The sequence below is a fragment of the Protomyctophum parallelum genome (genome assembly GCF_964188405.1).
Source record: "Protomyctophum parallelum genome assembly, chromosome: 10".
Classification (NCBI taxonomy): domain Eukaryota; kingdom Metazoa; phylum Chordata; class Actinopteri; order Myctophiformes; family Myctophidae; genus Protomyctophum; species Protomyctophum parallelum.
Window position 1 is genome coordinate 8,917,848 of NC_139704.1, and position 19,191 is coordinate 8,937,038.

General features: G+C 45.4%; 1 protein-coding gene across 1 annotated transcript in view; it reads right to left on the bottom strand.

The window, feature by feature from the left end:
- ehbp1 (EH domain binding protein 1) overlaps positions 1 to 19,191 on the bottom strand; it is a 214,098-nt gene that overhangs the window by 46,992 nt on the left and 147,915 nt on the right. The window contains exons 17-19 of the mRNA XM_083774315.1: positions 10,622 to 10,760; positions 8,780 to 8,883; positions 3,980 to 4,103 (exon numbers count right to left, since the gene is read on the bottom strand). Of these exons, the coding sequence (XP_083630441.1) occupies positions 3,980 to 4,103; positions 8,780 to 8,883; positions 10,622 to 10,760 (367 nt within the window). The remainder of the gene's footprint in view (positions 1 to 3,979; positions 4,104 to 8,779; positions 8,884 to 10,621; positions 10,761 to 19,191) is intronic.

Genomic DNA, 19,191 nt, shown 5'->3' on the forward strand with positions numbered 1-19,191 from the left:
AATGACACAGGGACACAGCCAGGAACAGACCCAGTGACACCGCCAGGGACACAGCCAGGGACAGACCCAATGACACAGGGACACAGCCAGGAACAGACCCAGTGACACCGCCAGGGACACAGGGACACAGCCAGGGACAGACCCAATGACACAGGGACACAGCCAGGGACAGACTCAATGACACAGGGACACAGCCAGGGACAGACCCAATGACACAGGGACACAGCCAGGGACAGACCCAATGACACAGGGACACACACATACTGTAGTATAGTGTGGTTGAGTGGTTGCACCACTCAAAAATGACAGATGATTATTTACTAAATCAGTACAAATCTATAGTCAGTATTGAGCAAGATGTTAACATTAATTTCCTGATAGTCATAGAACAATTAATTTACTCCAACAGTTTGAGGAGCACTAGCCCCTCCTATATTCAGTAGATTTCTGTCCTAATTAGTCACAAAAATGACAATGAATGGATGATAAGATGATAAGAGTGCCGCTCACTTCACACAGGTGTGATTTTTAAAAACGGGTCCAGCAATCGCACTCCCATCTCAAAATCCCTTACAGTTACACTCTTCATATCATGTAAAATAGAAATTATATTCACTGGCAAAATAATAAATTATAATACAGTCAACAGGGTCAGTTTACTTCATTATTTTAGCCTTAGTCAATTTAAGACATGTATACCATCCTCTCCTTATTCAACAGTTGAGCTGCATGTTTTCTTTTTTAATATATCTATTTAGTATATGTAAGCCCTGGGGGGGGGGGGGGGTGATGTAGGACTACAAGTTGTATGTATCAAGCGTTTAATTTATTTACTCACACACACGCACGCACACGCACACGCACACACACACACACACGTGAGCGTGCTTTATTTATTTACTCGAACGCATGCATGCACAGTCTGTGCATGCACTGTGCACTGCACAGTGCACACACGCGAGCACACACACACACACACACACACAGCGAGAGAAAGTGACGCCGGCGTGTCCACACCACAGACAGCACAAGGTGCTAACGTTGCTAATGCTAACTAGTAGCAGCTACACTTCCAGCTAAACTATGGGATTAACTGGCGAGTCACAGACAGTGTGTCAAAAGTGGACCGTCTGTCCCAACCAAGGGGCCAGCTAGGCACTCCAATGTTGAAGCGCTGGGCCCTAGTGGTAAGAGGAAGGACTGCAGGAGGACCCGTGGATTCTTGACGAGGAAACCCCGTGCAACCGAGCGCTCAATGTTAAAGCCCAGCTGCACTTCCGCATTTGGACACAAAAATTTTGTGTCCAAATGCTGAATCAGCGAAAAAATTGGGAAATAGACGGTACTTCCGGCAGCCTTCCGGGTGCTTCAAAACGCCACTGAGCAACTTCCACTGACATGAATAGCGGAGGGGGCGGAGCTTCGCGCCAGTTTAGTCTCTATCCTTTTAATACTCTATGGTCCCAACTCCCGCCGAGTCCACACAAACAGAAGGTTTTTTCTTCTTCCGCGGAGCACATCATGCCACCCAGATGCAAGCAGAATATCGTTCAGAATCATACAGTGATTCATGAGACTAGTCCGTCAGAGAATGCTCTTGCTCATTGGTCCGGGCAGCGGGCTCCACCCAGTCCCCCACCCACAGACCCCCCTCACCCCTCCCAAACATTTTTTTAACGGATTTGCATGAAACACATAGGTCCCATATTTGTGATAAAAACGGCGATTTTCGCCGAAAAGCTACACTTTTGCATGTTTCACCCCCCGCCCCAGCATATGAATGAAGGCCAGATATACTGGTGTGTGTGTGTGCCTGAGTTTGCCTGTGTATGATTGTGTTTGTGTGTGTGTGTGTGTGTGTGTGTGCACAAGCGTGTGTGCATGTGTGCGCACACATGAGTGCACAGAGCCGTGCATGACCGAGCGCTGTTCAATAGAGTCGAGGCTGGCTGGCTACCAGACAGCAGAGGTGGTAGCTGATGTTGATGGCAATGGTAGGGTGGTGCTGAAAGGGTGGTGTCGGAGGTGGCGGTGTGGCGAGGGGGTCTTGTGGCAGGTGGTGGCGTTGCGGGTGCTAAGGTGTTGTGGGTGATGTGGGTGGGGGTGGTAAGGTGGTGCAGGTGGAGGTGGTAAGGTGAAGCGGGTGGAGGTGGTGTGGGTGGTGCTGGTAAGGTGATGTGGGTGGGGGTGGTGGTAAGGTGCATGTGGGTGGGGGTGGGGGTAAAGTGCATGTGGGTGGGGGTGGTGTGGGTGGTGCTGGTAAGGTGATGTGGGTGGGGGTGGTGTGGGTGGTGCTGGTAAGGTGATGTGGGTGGGGGTGGTGTGGGTGGTGCTGGTAAGGTGATGTGGGTGGGGGTGGTGTGGGTGGTGCTGGTAAGGTGATGTGGGTGGGGGTGGTGTGGGTGGTGCTGGTAAGGTGATGTGGGTGGGGGTGGTGTGGGTGGTGCTGGTAAGGTGATGTGGGTGGGGGTGGTGGTAAGGTGCATGTGGGTGGTGGTGGTGGTAAAGTGCATGTGGGTGGGGGTGGGGGTGGTGTGGGTGGTGCTGGTAAGGTGATGTGGGTGGGGGTGGTGTGGGTGGTGCTGGTAAGGTGATGTGGGTGGGGGTGGTGGTAAGGTGCATGTGGGTGGGGGTGGTGCTGGTAAGGTGATGTGGGTGGGGGTGGTGGTAAGGTGCATGTGGGTGGGGGTGGTGTGGGTGGTGCTGGTAAGGTGATGTGGGTGGGGGTGGTGGTAAGGTGCATGTGGGTGGGGGTGGTGTGGGTGGTGCTGGTAAGGTGATGTGGGTGGGGGTGGTGGTAAGGTGCATGTGGGTGGGGGTGGTGTGGGTGGTGCTGGTAAGGTGATGTGGGTGGGGGTGGTGGTAAGGTGCATGTGGGTGGGGGTGGTGTGGGTGGTGCTGGTAAGGTGATGTGGGTGGGGGTGGTGGTAAGGTGATGTGGGTGGGGGTGGTGTGGGTGGTGCTGGTAAGGTGATGTGGGTGGGGGTGGTGGTAAGGTGCATGTGGGTGGGGGTGGTGTGGGTGGTGCTGGTAAGGTGCATGTGGGTGGTGGTGGTGGTAAAGTGCATGTGGGTGGGGGTGGGGGTGGTGCTGGTAAGGTGATGTGGGTGGTGGTGGTGGTAAAGTGCATGTGGGTGGGGGTGGGGGTGGTGCTGGTAAGGTGATGTGGGTGGGGGTGGTGGTAAGGTGATGTGGGTGGTGGTGGTGTGGGTGGTGCTGGTAAGGTGATGTGGGTGGGGGTGGTGGTAAGGTGATGTGGGTGGTGGTGGTGTGGGTGGTGCTGGTAAGGTGATGTGGGTGGGGGTGGTGGTAAGGTGATGTGGGTGGTGGTGGTGTGGGTGGTGCTGGTAAGGTGATGTGGGTGGGGGTGGTGTGGGTGGTGCTGGTAAGGTGATGTGGGTGGGGGTGGTGTGGGTGGTGCTGGTAAGGTGATGTGGGTGGGGGTGGTGGTAAGGTGCATGTGGGTGGTGGTGGTGGTAAAGTGCATGTGGGTGGGGGTGGGGGTGGTGTGGGTGGTGCTGGTAAGGTGATGTGGTTGTAGAGTCTGTGGCTCTCTGCTATCACACCCAGTTATCATTTTCCCCCATGAAGGGCTCTCTTATCACCCCTGCCCAGAGAGGTCTCTTCTTCCGACACACACACACACACCAGCTCCATCCACTCCTTTCATATCCACCCAGTGCTCTGTCGCACAACGTCGAGAGAGAGAGAGAGAGAGAGAGAGAGAGAGAGAGGGGGGGGATGAAGGGATGAGAAAGAGGAGGAGGGGGGCTTCAAAGATTCTCTCTGTCTTGTGCATGCGTGCGCACAAACACACACACACACACACACAAATGTGTAGATGCAACTCTGCATGTTTCTCTATCACACACGTGTGTGTGTGTGTGTGTGTGTGTGTGTGTGTGTGTGTACGTGCATGCTGTGTGCGTACGCTCAATTTGCCAAAACAGTTTTTCCAGTGTAATTGGGCTTGGGGTACCTGTGTCCATGAGATAGCGGAGTCTCTTCTCCACGCGAGCCGCCCGTGCGTCTATGTGCCTCTGCTCGCTCTCCAGAGCCGACAGCTCCCCAACCACATACTGACTGGTGTCTCTGAATGCATGCTGGAAGACAAACACACACGCACAGGGATGGGGGGGGGGGGGAGACAGAGAGAGAGACAGAGAGACAGAGAGAGATGGGAGAACGCAGGGAACGCATACAGGAAAAAAAGAAGGTGAGGTAAAGAGAGTGATGGTACAGAGATCAATGGTTGGATGGAGAGAAAGTGTGTGTAAGAGAGGAAAGGATTCAGCAAGGAAGAGAGGAGAGAATGAGAGGAGTGTGGAAACAAAAGGAGGGGATGGAGAGGGGAGTGAGAGAAGTTATTCCATTGATGTCGAAAGGGAAACGTTACAGTGCATGACATGTTATTACTTTGTTATTCGAACTGTTCTCAAGGCACTGTGACCTGTTTTGGTTGTTTCCCCAGTACTTTGTCAGGATAGCCTAGTTGTTTGGATAATTTTACTTTATTTTTCCTACAGTACGCTATACCTTTCTTACAATGGTTTGCTTAGCCTTCCCTCAACACCTGGATGTCTATGGGATCAAATAGCAGGATATAGACCTCCAAAATACTTCATCTACTTCATCTTTGAAGAAACATTTTCCCAAGTGCATACAACATTTGGACAACTAAACTATTTTGGTTGTATTCATGGTGGTTGGTTGTTTGATATAATCCAATTTCTTTGCTAATAGTGTGTGACATTAGCAACTGTATAAATACACAAATTACAATATGGTAGACAATCCATCTTCTTAGATTCTTTTTTTTTAAGTGGTGCAATCACTTCTACATCCAGCAAACAATGTCCGTGTACCTGTTTGTTTGTGATGTACCTGGGTGAGCACGAGTGGTGTGCGCATGCGTGAAATTGGAACGAGAGAAGTATGTGACATGGCTGCCACCTGCTGGACGCAAACGATACAGAGAAGAAATTGGAACGATACAGAGAAGAAATTGGAATGATACAAATTGGAACGCACCACTTGGTTCACACTGGTGTGATTTTCTTTACATAGACATAGACAGCTATGTGTGTGGCAGCGCCTGTCCCTGTGTCTCTGTGTCCGAACACGAAAATAGCATTATAGCGTTTGTTCACCACCAAGGGTCACTGTTGCACAGCAGAACCGTCTGAAGTGAGTGGTACAGTACAGTACAGTACAGTACAGTACAGTACAGTACAGTAGGGCTGGGTGCAATAACCGCAATACCGCCATACCGCCGGTATGTAACGCATACCGCGGTATCGGGTTCATTACCGCGGTAAAAAAAAAAAAAAAAAAAAAAAACTTTTTTTTCTTTTTAATGAAATTTTTTTTTTTTTTTTTTATGAAATGAAAAGTGTATCATAATAAACAGTGACGCTCAGTCAGTCTAATCATGCCAGCAACACAACAACACCAGAGGGAGTTCAAAAAACCATGTGCAACCCAGATTCGGCAGCTACAAGGATTGATTGATTGATTGATTGATTAAAATATTTATTAACAGTTTGCAGAATTACACTACATTTCAAGCACAACTCAATACAAAGACTGTTAACTGTGAGTGGACACTTGTTTACAAGAGGGTCCACCTAAATTCATTTCACTCCTATGCCACAAAAATGTGGAACGCCCTACCAACTGTCATTAAGATGTAAATCCCTTGACTCCACCCACCCCTTTCCCCCCTCACTGTATACGTTTTCCCCCTTTTTACCTCCTTTATGATGATTTCCTGTTTTTGGCTTTATAGAAGTGCATAGTGTACAAAATGATATGATGAATTGAAAATGGTGGACCCTCTTGTAAACAAGTGTAATGCTTTATGGCAGGGGTATTCAATTAGATTAGGCCTCCTATGTGACACAGACCGAGTAGAAAGAAACGTGCCATTTTATCATGACTATTAGTGAGGACCTATTATATGAAGATAGGTTCAAAAGTGGTCCTTTAATGATTACCGTCATTATGGTAATCTCACAATTAATATCGCACACACCATACCTGTAACTTTTATTAGCCCTCTTATTATTCCCCCCCCCCCAAAAAAAGAAAAAGAAAAAAAAACGTTTTTTTTTTTTATACCGGCGGTATGGGGGCCGGCAATAACCGCGGTAATAAAAATCCCATACCGCCCAAGCCCTACAGTACAGTACAGTACAGTACAGTACAGTACCACTCAGACAGTTCTGAGAGGAGCTGCTAATTGCTTAGCTACACAGCAAAAATAGTAAAATGTCACCAAAATAAAACAATCTCTTTAAATGTGCAGATGGTCAGCAGTGACCTCGTGACTCAACCAGTTGGTGATCTGACCACAGAATTTCAGTTTCCATGGGTTTGAATCTCAGTCAAGTCCAATGTTGTTCCAAATGTTAATACATTCACACTATATACATTCATTCAGCGCGCACACACACACACACACACACACACACACACACACACACACACACACACACACGCACACACACCTATGCCCACACTTTAGTGCACACTTTATTTCTGACCCCTGGTCAGCACCGTTTGCCAACTGCTTACTATTCTCCACACCTCCCCCCTCCATCTCCCACGGAACAAATACACAAACCAGCAGAACTGAAATGTTTATTCAAATTCAACACCCGAAAAAATATCTCCATTTTACTGCTGATGCACTCCATTTTCTTAAGAGAGAGAGAGAGAGAGAGAGAGAGAGAGAGAGAGAAAGAGTGAAAGTTAGATTTTCCTATTCCACCCAGGCCAGCACTTTTCTAGCACGCACATCAACACAACTGTGTGTGTGTGTGTGTGTACCCCCTCCCTTCTTTCCCTCCACTCCTTCCTTGCGCGTTCTCGCTCTATCGGCGAATTTTTTTTTTTTTCCTTGGCAAATCAATTTTACACATGATCAGCCCACCACTGCTGCCTCCCTGCGCTCGGCCCGGCCGTAATTAAGAGCAGGGAAATTACCATATATATTATATTAATGCAAACATCATTCGGCAGGTAATTCTTGGCTGATCGGGATAATGGAAAGGTTCAACACCCATTAACCCATTCTGGGCGGGAACCCCTCTTGGTGTTTATAGCATTATGTCATGCTTTAGCTATTGAAAAATAGCAGATCTATATACAAGCTCGTAGCGCGCCACCGAGTGGCGCGCTACGAGCTTGTAGGTCTGCTATTTTTGAAAAGTCGTAAAAATGTGGTGCAAATCTTTGAATATATATTTCCGAGCGAACATTTTTAACTAAAATATTGGCTATTTTGAGATGGGGGTCCGTGGCCCAATAGAGATAATTCTGGGGGTCCTTGACATGAAAAAGGTTGAGCACCACTGACATAGAAACAAGGGTTTTTCAGAAAACTATTAGGATTTAGAAGCTTTTCTTTTTATCGACGACAGTCCAAAATGGGTTAACCCTGGGGCCTGGGCGCTGGGAAGAGGAGTGTGTGTGTGTGTGCATGCGTGCGTGCGTGCGTTTGATGGTGAGAGGGTGTGCATGTGTGTGTAAACTAGAGAGTGGAAGGTGTGTGTGTGTGTGTGTGTGTATGGGTGCACGGGTATTAAGTATATATAGATAGATACAGAGTAATTTGTGTGTGTATATAAAGTGCGTAGTTACAGAGTAGTGTATGTGAGGGTGTGCACGTTGGAGGGGGGTCTCCAGTGTCACACGTGCACACTCAATTGTGATCACATAAACACTCTATGAAATAATAGCACGCACACGCGCACAGCCGGACACACACGGACACACACACACGGACACACACACACACACAAATCAGACCTGTCTGAACTGAGTGGTTCTGTACTGTACTCATACTTAACTGCACTCGTACTGTACTCATAATGTACTGTACTCTTATTGGTACTGTAATGTACTCATACTGTACTCACAGTGTACTGTACTATACTGGTACTGTACTCATACTGTACAGTACTGTACTAGACTGTACTCGTACTGTACACTGTACTGCACGGGTACTGTACTGTACTAGTCGTACTGTGCTGTACTGTACAAGCCCTCCTCCCTGACCTGTGTGTGTGTGTGTGTGACGCTGCTCAACAGTGCCACCCAGCGGTACTGCCACGGTACTTCCACACAGACAGACAGACACACACACCTAGTCGTGTAGGAGTGGGTGGCACCACTCAATAATAGCATTCCTATACCCACACACGTGTCACATACACACACACAAGTTCCAGTTTGTCCAAGTTCAAACACAGGCTAAAAGGTGTGCTCATCAGCGTGACTCTGCAGGAGTATGCCTTCTAGAAGAGGGTCTCTGCATCTCTGTGTGTCCGGAGCCAATCTGGCCCTGTAGGCTACAGAAGTCTCACTTTTTGACTTTAATTAATTAATTTTGGAAGTCAAAGGGCTGGGCTGAAACCTTGCCCTGCGTCATAGATATGTCATAAACGGTTGACGTCATAGGTGACTGATGTCCCATATCCACATTGGAGTCACAGTGTTCCCATGTGTTTAACATCCCTTATGGAACAATTCCTATTTTAACAGAATCGAATTCCTGTGTGCAGAATCTAACTGCCGAACTCATAGTGACAAAAGTTGTATTATATAAAGCCTTTTAGAGTAGAGTCTTTTATCAGTTTAATCTGGTCTTTGACAGGGCGTCGCCGCGTTAGTGAGGCATGTGAAGTGGGTGTGTGCTGTGTGGTACAGTACATATCATGTAGTACATGTGAGTGTACACTGTGAATAGACCCGATTCCGGATGAAGATGACCTACCTCTTCTTCAAAGGGTCTGCGGAGGATGTCAGACTCTGACGGCGTTCCCCTCTCCTCTCCAGCCTTCTTCAGGTCCTCGGGAATGGACTTCTGCCTCTTCACCTCTGGAAGGATAGAATGGTGGGTTGAAAGGACCGAGAGGCAATGTGACAAAGACCTTGATTGTGGACTTGACTTTTGATATTTTCATCCCCAGACGTGAAGGGGTACTTCACAGCTGGCAGATTCTGCAATAACTCAAACATTAGCACTATTTGTACTGCAGAAAAACTAATATTTAAAATTTGGCGACGTATGACTGAAAAACGAATGTAGTCTTCGAGTGTTTCGTCAGGTTAACTAAATTGCTATCGACCGCATATTACTACAACTAGCACAATGTTTTGCGCACCTCCCTTCCCACTGTTTCGGTTCATTCGAGGCGCTCCAGAGTGAGACGCTGGGTAAGGGACTGCCCGCTGGGCAAGCAGTGCTGTCGAGCGCTACCTCTGTGCCTCTCACGGCTAATCAAGCAGGGTTTTTGAGGACAACTGTGTTTTTGAAAAGCTATTATCGCTTACAGTACACACAACAGAAACCAAAGAATATTTCAAGAGGAAGAGATCACAGTAAACATCCTAAGCCTTCTTCCTCTGCACTGTGAGGAAGATTGCGGGTTCTTTTGCAGTCAGCCTGCACTTGCATACTGGCTGAAATCAACGTGACGCTGTCTCACGAGGGATCTAAGTCCAGTGAAGTCCGGAAGGACTGAGAATGAGATCTCCTCACAGACTGCATGCAAAAGGGTGAGTTCCAATTCAAATTACACAAAAACACAGATACACAACTGCATAATCATATTCAACTTCATGAAGACAGGATTTGGTTTCAAAATCGGTGAAGTGTCCCTTTAATCATGGCTTTCGAGGAAGCATGGCAGTGCATCTCTTATTTTGACACCTTCTACTTGATTGTGACCTTGACCTTTTTGGCACCAAATGTTACAATTACATTTGGGCAGCCTACTGATCATTCCCATGTAACAGACGGGACAATACCATGCGATGAAGACAGGATACAAATAGATGTTTAATTTGGTTCACTGCTGGTATTAAAACCCATGCTTTGAATGGTTAGTATTTCTATTGTTTGTTTCTCTCCTACTCTTTCTGTAGTTCCTTCCTGACTGCACCCCAAGCATCCCCCCCTCTCTGTTCCTCTTCAACTCGTCCAAAACGCTGCAGCCCTGCCGTGTGTTCAACCTTCCCAAGTTTTGTGGTGTCACATTTCTCCTCTGCCGCTGGCTTACTGTCCCCATGCCTGCATCTAATTGGTGGTGGCCTACAAAAAAAATCAAAAATTACAAAGGGAACCACACAGCTCCAGGGTCCACTCCTCCCCCCAGGACATAGGTCATCTCTGTACCTCTGCTTACAGCCCCGTACACTACCAGACGACTAGCGTGACTGCCACCGGTCAGACGCTTCACATTCAGCACTTTGGCTTGGACTGACGTGAACTGCGAACTCTGCTTCTGCGTGACCCCAGAAGTTGCAGAAGTCTTATCCAGTCCAGCACCTGAAAAGAGCTAAGTGGAGGTGCCACAAACTGGGAGCATTTCAACGAGGACGCCAAGGGGCTCTACCATGCAATATCAACCACAGAACAGCCGCCCCTCCAAGCTACAATGAACATACTATTCGTCTCACGGACCGCTGTAACCGATTGTGGTTATGTGGCGACTGGCAGGTGCTTTGTCCTTGACCTAGGCTGAACCATGTGCGCAGACTAGGAGTGTTGGTTCATCCCGGGCTGAAGTAGTATGAGCGGTGTGTGTGTGTGTGTGTGTGTATATATCCGTACCTGGCCGTGTCTCCACATACTGGCTGAAGGATTTCAGCTGGGTCTTTCTGACAGCAGAGTCCTTGTTGAAAACCACAGGGTTCCGCAACCTCTCTGTTGCCCTACGCAGCCGCTCAGCACGCAACTCCTCTGCGTTGTTCTGTCAAAACACAAACCGGAAAGTCACAAAACAAATACAGTAAATGGGGTTCTTGTTAGAAGACAAATACAAACAAATACATAGAACAACATTAAGACAATTCCTGAAAAGACCTGCATACAGTAAAATAAGTATGTGCGAGCGCAGCCGCACACGCACACTCAATCAGTTTTAGTATCAAATGATTGACTCTGTAAAACAATGTTGGCAATTATTCTGCTGCTCTACTCCCCATCCTGTGTATTAGCCAGTCTGTCAGCTTCTAACAAACACTTAGATCTGTTCCCAGCCTCTTATTAAGCTGACTCTACAGGATTTCAGACTTCCTCTGTGATTATTGCCACCAAGCGTGCACACGTACAGGCATGCAGCCGAGACAAATTCAATAGAAGTTGATATGTTTGCTCCCATATCTCTGCTTGCTTATTTGTGAAAAGCCCCCACACACACACACACACACACACACACACACACACACACACACACACACACACACACACACACACACACACACACACACACACACACACACACACACACACACACACACACACACACACACACACACACACACACACACACACACACACACACACACACACACACACAACTCAGGAGAGAGACAAAAAGAGGCAATTAACTTGACTTTCAACGAAACCCCTCGCCAGAAAATATATTCAGATTATGCAAAATGCCCCCAAAAAGCGCTATTGTTTTCAAAGTGAACATGTGTTTAAAAAGCTGCACGCTTGCTTCAACCGCTATCGAAGACGGCACGCAAAACAAACTGCTTTATTACCGCAGCCTCCCCAATATGCCAAGCCAAGTGTAAAAGACACCGACACTGTTTAGTAGACTGACGCAACCGCTGCGCTAATAAGACTCTGTTTAGACTGACGCACTGGCTACGCTAATAACCCATTCTGACCTGAGATCAGATTCTAAAAATGTCTATTACATCCTGACAGTTTCATTATTAACCCATTCTGACCTGAGATCAGATTCTAAAAGTGTCTTCGATTTTTCAAAAATAGCAGACCTACAAGCTCGTATCGCGCCACTCGGTGGCGCGATATGAGCTTGTAGATCTGCTATTTTTCAATAGCTAAAGCATAACATGATGCCAACACCAAAATGGGTGCCCGGTCAGAATGGGATAAGACTCTGTTTAGACTGACGCACTGGCTACGCTAATAAGACTCTGCAACGTGTAATGAAGTCGACAATTAGGGCAAAACATGTTCCACCGCTTGAGACGGCATAAAATAGGAAAGCAGGGTGGAGAGAGAGAGAGAGAGAGAGAAAGAAAGAAAGAGGACCCTCTAATAGAGATGGTAGGGCTGACGCACACACACACACACATGTGTGTTTTTGTTATCATGCATGATATGATAACAAAAACACACACAAGTAAAATACAAGCACACTGAGGGCCACATTTAGACGATATATGGCATAGTCTAAAGCATATAAGAACACACACATGCATAAAAGAACGCACGCGTGCACACACACACACACACACACACACACACACACACACACACACACACACACACACACACACACACACACACAGGTTTTTAACGTAACATGATTCTAAAACACTGCTGGCATTAACCTCCACTCCATGTGCCTGTTCATTACACAGTAAAATCCATAGTGTTAGTTTAACCCATTTTGGGCGGGAACCCCTTTTGGTGTTTTAAACATTGTTATAATTTAGCTTGTAGATCTGCCATTTTCACACTCCCGAGTTACAATATCACTCTGGATCGTACAGCTTCTCTCAAACACATAGATCTGTTGTCGCTCAATGATGAGGCCTGCATCTTAGTGCTGTATCAGTGTTGATTGGTTCAGATTGCAATACCTTGCAATATGAGAGTAAAGACTGTTGATTTAGCAAAACGGCAAATCCCTGGAGAGAGCCGATTATGGACAGACTGAGACTGGCTGCACGGTACAATTCACTAGTGTGTTAATCCAACTCTGAGAGCATACATATGGAACCAAATAGACATGGAATTAAGGATCCTTCTGGTTCCACCTGTACACTCAGATGGATCAATGAACAGAGGCTTTTACTGTCCAAAGCACTATGGCCGTTTACTTCATTGCATCTGAAACCGAGACACCTCATTTCAATAAGAATACGTCAACTGATTTTATTTAGAATTACTTGACATAACCATGTTCATTTCCCGTTTTATTTAACACTTACAGCGCTAAGCATTTATTGAAAAATTGGGATCTAATTCACGCCAGCATTTTTTCCAGTCAAGCTCTTATTTTGAAAAGCCACATTTCCAGTCTATCGGAAGTAGTATTAACCTAGGAAGCTGAACGGGCCTTGTTTACAATGTGAATCCAAACCGGGGCACTGGAGAGCTCCACATCGTCGGCTCTGTGCCGTCAAATAAATGTTGTCTTGACCAAAACGCCATCTGGGACAAGGAATAGGAGATACAGGCGATTGAAAGAAACAGATAGAATGGATTATTATGGCGACGACGATCTAAGATGGGCGATCCAGTGCTGTGCTAACAACACAGCTAGCTAACCGGCTAATGTAAGTAGCATTATGGCTCGATCGATCGAATGCACTATAAAAGCGCAATTGCCATTAATCAACGGCAATGGCGGTAAGCGTAGTATAAAAAAATAGGCTTCAATTGACCTACATCTACGGCAATGGCGCTGAAAGAATGAACTTATAACTCATAAAACATTGTTTATCTTTGTATATAACCAGGTTAGTCCCAACTGAGTTGAATCCCTTCTTTAATGGAGACTATGAGGGTCAAAGGGGGCAGCATGTAGACAAACATTACAAGATTACATGATGTACGTGCTGTGCAGAGTCGCAGACATACTGTACAAGTACGTGCACGCACGCACATGCATGCACATACACCTCCTAATACGGCAACACCTCCCCATGCCGCCTAACATTTCCTCTGAAAACAAACCAAACAATCTGTGGCTTTATCACTCCCAGAGGAGTAGGATCACACGTGTGCATGCATACACACACACACACACACACACACACACACACACACAAGCTCGCTTGCACTTCCAAAAACAGGCACAGGGCACATATGGAGACAGACACTCCTGCACACACAGATCCACACACATCAGCATGGTGCTTAAATCCTCCCAGAGGACCGAGGGTGCTAACTGCATACAAACAAGCGTGCACGCACACACACACACACACACACGTATGCGTGTGTGTGCGCACACACACACGTATGCGTGTGCGCACACACACACACACACACACACACACCTGCCCTCTTGGCTACCCCTCTGACCCCAGTTTCCACGGTCTGGGGCAGGCAGATATTGGGGTAGCCCCCCCCCCCCCCCCCCCCCCCTTTCTATTTCTTGTTTTCTTGCCCTCGCTCCATCTCTCTTTCTCTCTTATCGCTGCTATCATCGCTGCAGTAAGCTGCGGCTGTGGTGATTCAGTGGTTTGGAGGTGTGTGTGTGTGTGTGTGTGTGTGTGTGTGTGTGTGTGTGACTAATGTTGCGGTCTGCTGAGCGGCGCAGGGCCTTATCGTGCACCACCGAGGCTGCGCATACACACAATCACTAATGAGAGAGAATGTGTGTGTGTGTGTGTTGTGTGTCTCCCAGGGGCCGTTCCACCCGCCTCAAGGACTTTTGGGATGCCAACCGCTCTCGGGACAAGGAACAGTTTATCCTCCTTTTGTAAGGGGAGAAGAAGAAAACACACACACACACACACACACAAACACACATAAAAACAAAAATAAATAATCCACACATGCACGTAATCATGCACCTACGCAAACAGCACAGATTCCACATTTTGGCCAAACTGTTGTATTTGGTAGTGTATATGAAAGTGTAGGCAGATGGCTGACTGTGGCTTCAACTAACAATGAAATATGCAGTAAAAAGGAGGCCGTGAACTAGGTCTGAATATGAACGATGTGGGTATCTTTACTTGGCCACAACACCATTATACATTTTTAGGAGGCCGTTTGGAAACATCACCTGCTTTTGGACATTTTGATTCTGGTGGTTAATTGTGCATGACATTGACTTCCGCTTCCGCCCAGATGGAGTAGCCGCATGGTTAAGTGCTCCGTCTAAGTTTTATCATTTATTCAAGTTTGTTTTGGCCAAAACTGCCACTTTTATTTCAAACTACACGTGCAACTAGTTAAAGTACAAATAAGTTTATGGAACTGAGGTCAACTAAATCACAGCTTCCTAAAACTACACCCGATACCAACCCTCCCGGCGCAATGGACCCCGACAAACAACCTCTCTCCCTCGCCATGCTGAGAGCGGAGCTGCAGTCGTCGCGGGAGGCAGGGCTCTGTGAGATAAAAGCTGAAATAGCAACCATACGGCAAGAAATCAAAAAGGATATCGCAGCACTCCGTGAAGAGGCAAAAGCTGAATATGCCTCCATTCGCTCGGAAATAGCACAAGACCTCACCTCGCTGTCTTCCAAACACACAGAGTTAGCTTCGGAGCAATCAGACATGGGGAGATCTCTGAGTGATACTATGGACCGTGTTGCTGTACTGGAACATTCACTGGGCTCGATCGCAAAGGAGAACAAAGTCTTACAGGAGAAATGTTTAGATTTAGAATGCAGAAGCCGTAGACAGAATTTAAAATTATTCAATCTAGCAGAAAATTCTGAAGCTGGTGACCCGGTTGGGTTCGCAGCCACCTTCTTCCCTACGGTGCTCGGTGCTGAGAACTTCCAGAACCCCATCGTTGTTGACCGCTGTCACAGAATAGGGGCAAAGTCAAATGATAAGAAGGATAGACCTCGCATCATGATACTACGTCTGCACTATTTCTCTGACAAGGAGAAGATCCTCGAGCTGTCCAGAAAACAAGGCAGCCTACGCTACAATGGCTCTCCAGTGTTTATTCACCCAGACGTGCCCCAAGAGATTGCAAAGCTTCGCGCAACGTATGGCCCGATTAAAACCAAGTTGTGCGAAGCGAAACGCCGTCTCCCGAGCCTAGATTACAGTCTATATCACCCGGCCAGATTCACAATAACATTGGATGGGATCCGGTACTCTCTCAACTCTCCTGAAGCGGCCGAAGAATTCTATAAAAAGAAAATAGCATCCGCGGCAACACCGGCTGTTACACCTGATGAGGAACATGTAGAAGACTAGCTGGCCCGGGACATACCCTGAACAATGATCACAGACTTGCTTTCTCCCCGTGGACATTTCTCTGTCTGCGCACCCTCCACTATCATTACTACATGGATACGATGACAAATCCACGCTCACTTAAAAAAAAAAGAGGTAATATTTGTGTGAAAAATATCTGGCGAAAGCCACTACTAAGACGAACTTTCTCCCTTTAATGCTTGGAATGCACGGAAACACCGTAATAATTCTACTTTGTTTATCTATTGAATTTATTTTTTATTTTTATTATGGTTATTGTATTTGATCGTTGATATCAGTCTAAAAGACGGGGTTATAGTTTACATTACTAGTGTGTGTATAGCAGCTTTGCTAATGATGCTATTATGGAATCACCATTTTTATTTATTTTTGTCCACTGTAGCACCGCGTTCGCGACCTGCGGTGCATTTGTTATGTGTTTAGTACAAGTGCTATTGCAAATTGCAGTAGCATTCTTGCTATTGCTATTGTTGTCATGCAGCCTCCATGGAGGCATCCATTTTGGGTACTATGACGCTAGCAACCTACGGTGCGCCTCGAGGGACAAAAAGGTCGTCGCTTGTAATGTAGTGAGGGAGGGGGGAGAGACGTTAGTTTACGAACGTAACCATGGTTATATGACTGAGATTCGCCTCCACTTCTGCTGTTTTGGATATGAGGAGGTTGCCTTAAGTTCTTTAAATTCCTCTTTAGATCAGTTTTATTGCCAACATTATGGTTTTAAAAGATTGTATAATGTATAATTTACAAAAAAAATACTTTTGACCAAACAAAAGTGGGAAAGGTTGTTACTTTATAATTAGGGTGAGGGATTTTTCATTTTTTATTATTTTCTTATGAAAGTATGTGTTCATGCGGATGTGTGTATGCATATATACAAATTGGTTTGTTTTTTCCTTGGTTTTTGTGAACTAAGTTGCACCGACTGTGGTTTGTGTCTGTCTGTTTGAATGTGTGTTTTTTTTTGTGTGAGATTGGAACTGTCTGTCTTTGTTTAATTATATTTATATATTAATACATATATTAGTGCAAGGACATGTTTATGCGGGGGTGTGTGTGTGTGTGTGAGTGAGTGTTTGTATGTCTCTTTATGTATAGATCATCTGGTTGTTTTGGTTCAAAATAAGATTGTATCTTTTTATTTTATTTAATACATAACAATGGACGGTTAGCTAAGGTCTTCCCATTGTAGTTTTTTCTTTGTTTCTCTATTTTCACTATAGCTGCTTGTGTCTTAGACATAGAAAGCTGGTTAGCTTAGGCTTTTTCTTCTGTGACTGCTATTTGAGGGCAGGCATGGAGGGTTTTGGGGTTTCTCCCGTTTGTTGTTTTAATGTGTTTTTGTGTTTCTCTGTTTTTGTTTTTGTTCTCTTGCACTCCTATTCCGAATTCAGATTGATGTCAGCATTTACACTCAGTCCTTTTTTTATATTAATTCCTGATTTATACAATGGCTAATTCTATTCCAAATTCTAATATTGTAAGAGGGGAAAGCTTGGTTCAATACACTACTTGGAACTGTAGAGGTCTGAATGGAGCGGTGAAACGTGGCAATGTATTGGCTCATTTGAAGAAGCTGGGGACAGATATTGCTTTTTTACAGGAGACTCACTTACGGAATCAGGATCATAACCGCCTACGAAGAAATTGGGTAGGCCAAATATTTCACTCCCATTTTAATTTCAAATCCAGGGGCACAGCAATACTTATAAACAAGAACATTCCTTTTATACTAAATAAAACTATCCAAGACCTACACGGCAGATATATTATAGTTACTGGAAAGCTTTATAATTGTCCTATTGTACTGGCTAATATCTACGCCCCTAACCATGACGATGAACGATTCATATCTTCTTTTTTGGCTACTTTGCCTGACCTTGACACTCACCAGTTGATCTTAGGTGGAGATCTGAATTTTATTCTTCATCCTACGCTTGATAGATCTTCACATAGACCCTATACTCTGACTAAATCAGCTAAAATGGTGAATACATTCATGGACACATTTAAATTATCAGATCCATGGAGATTCTTAAATCCAGCTCAACGTAAATATTCGTTTTTTTCTTCTGTACATCACACTTTCACAAGATTAGATTACTTCCTGATAGATTCAAAACTTCTTCCCTCAATAAGACACTGTGAGTATGAAGCAATTGTAATATCCGATCATAGTCCCCTAGTCCTCAAATTAGCATTTCAGAACAGACATATGGCCAGGACTTGGAGATTCGATAACACTCTAATAACTAGGCAAGCGTGTGTGGATGATATTAAATCCCAAATACAGTTCTATCTCTCTACAAATGACACACCCGATGTATCAAGAAGTACACTATGGGAAGCACTTAAAGCATATATACGGGGGCAGATTATTTCGCGACAGGCTTTAATCTCCCGTCTACGTAATGTACAAGGCAAAGCTCTGACTGATCGATTACTTGAAGTAGACCTACAGTATGCAGAATCTCCTTCTCCTGAATTATACAGAGAAAGGGTTTCGACTCAAGCTGAATTCAATCTCCTATCCACAAATGAAACAACTAATTTGATGACTCGGTCACGCCATAGGTTTTATGAACACGGGGATAAGGCGGGCAAAATACTTGCACTTCAAATTAGGGAATCAGCTGCTTCTAGATTAATTACGGAGATCAATACAAACACTGGTCAAACTACTATTAATCAGCAGGAAATTAATGATGTATTTAAGCGCTTTTATTCAGATTTGTATACTTCGGAATCACTAGGAGATTCTAATTTGATTGATACTTTTTCAGAAAATTTAAACATACCTTCCATTAGTCAAGAACATAAGGTTCAACTTGAAAGAGCTATTACATTAGATGAAATACATCAGGCAATCTCACAAATGCAGTGCTCAAAAGCCCCAGGACCCGATGGCTATACCTCTGAATTTTACAAGTCATTTACTGAACTCATATCTCCCCTTTTACTTAAAGTGTTTAATGAATCTCTCAACGCTGGCCACCTCCCACCAACTTTCTACCAAGCTAGCATCTCTGTTCTACTTAAAAAAGATAAAGACCCACTTAATCCAGGTTCATACAGGCCTCTGAGTCTTTTGAATGTTGATACTAAAATTTTAGCAAAAATTGTGGCTACACGCTTGGAAAAAGTGCTCCCAACTGTGATACATACTGATCAAACGGGGTTTATAAAAGATAGACATCTATTTTTTAATCTTAGACGCCTATTCG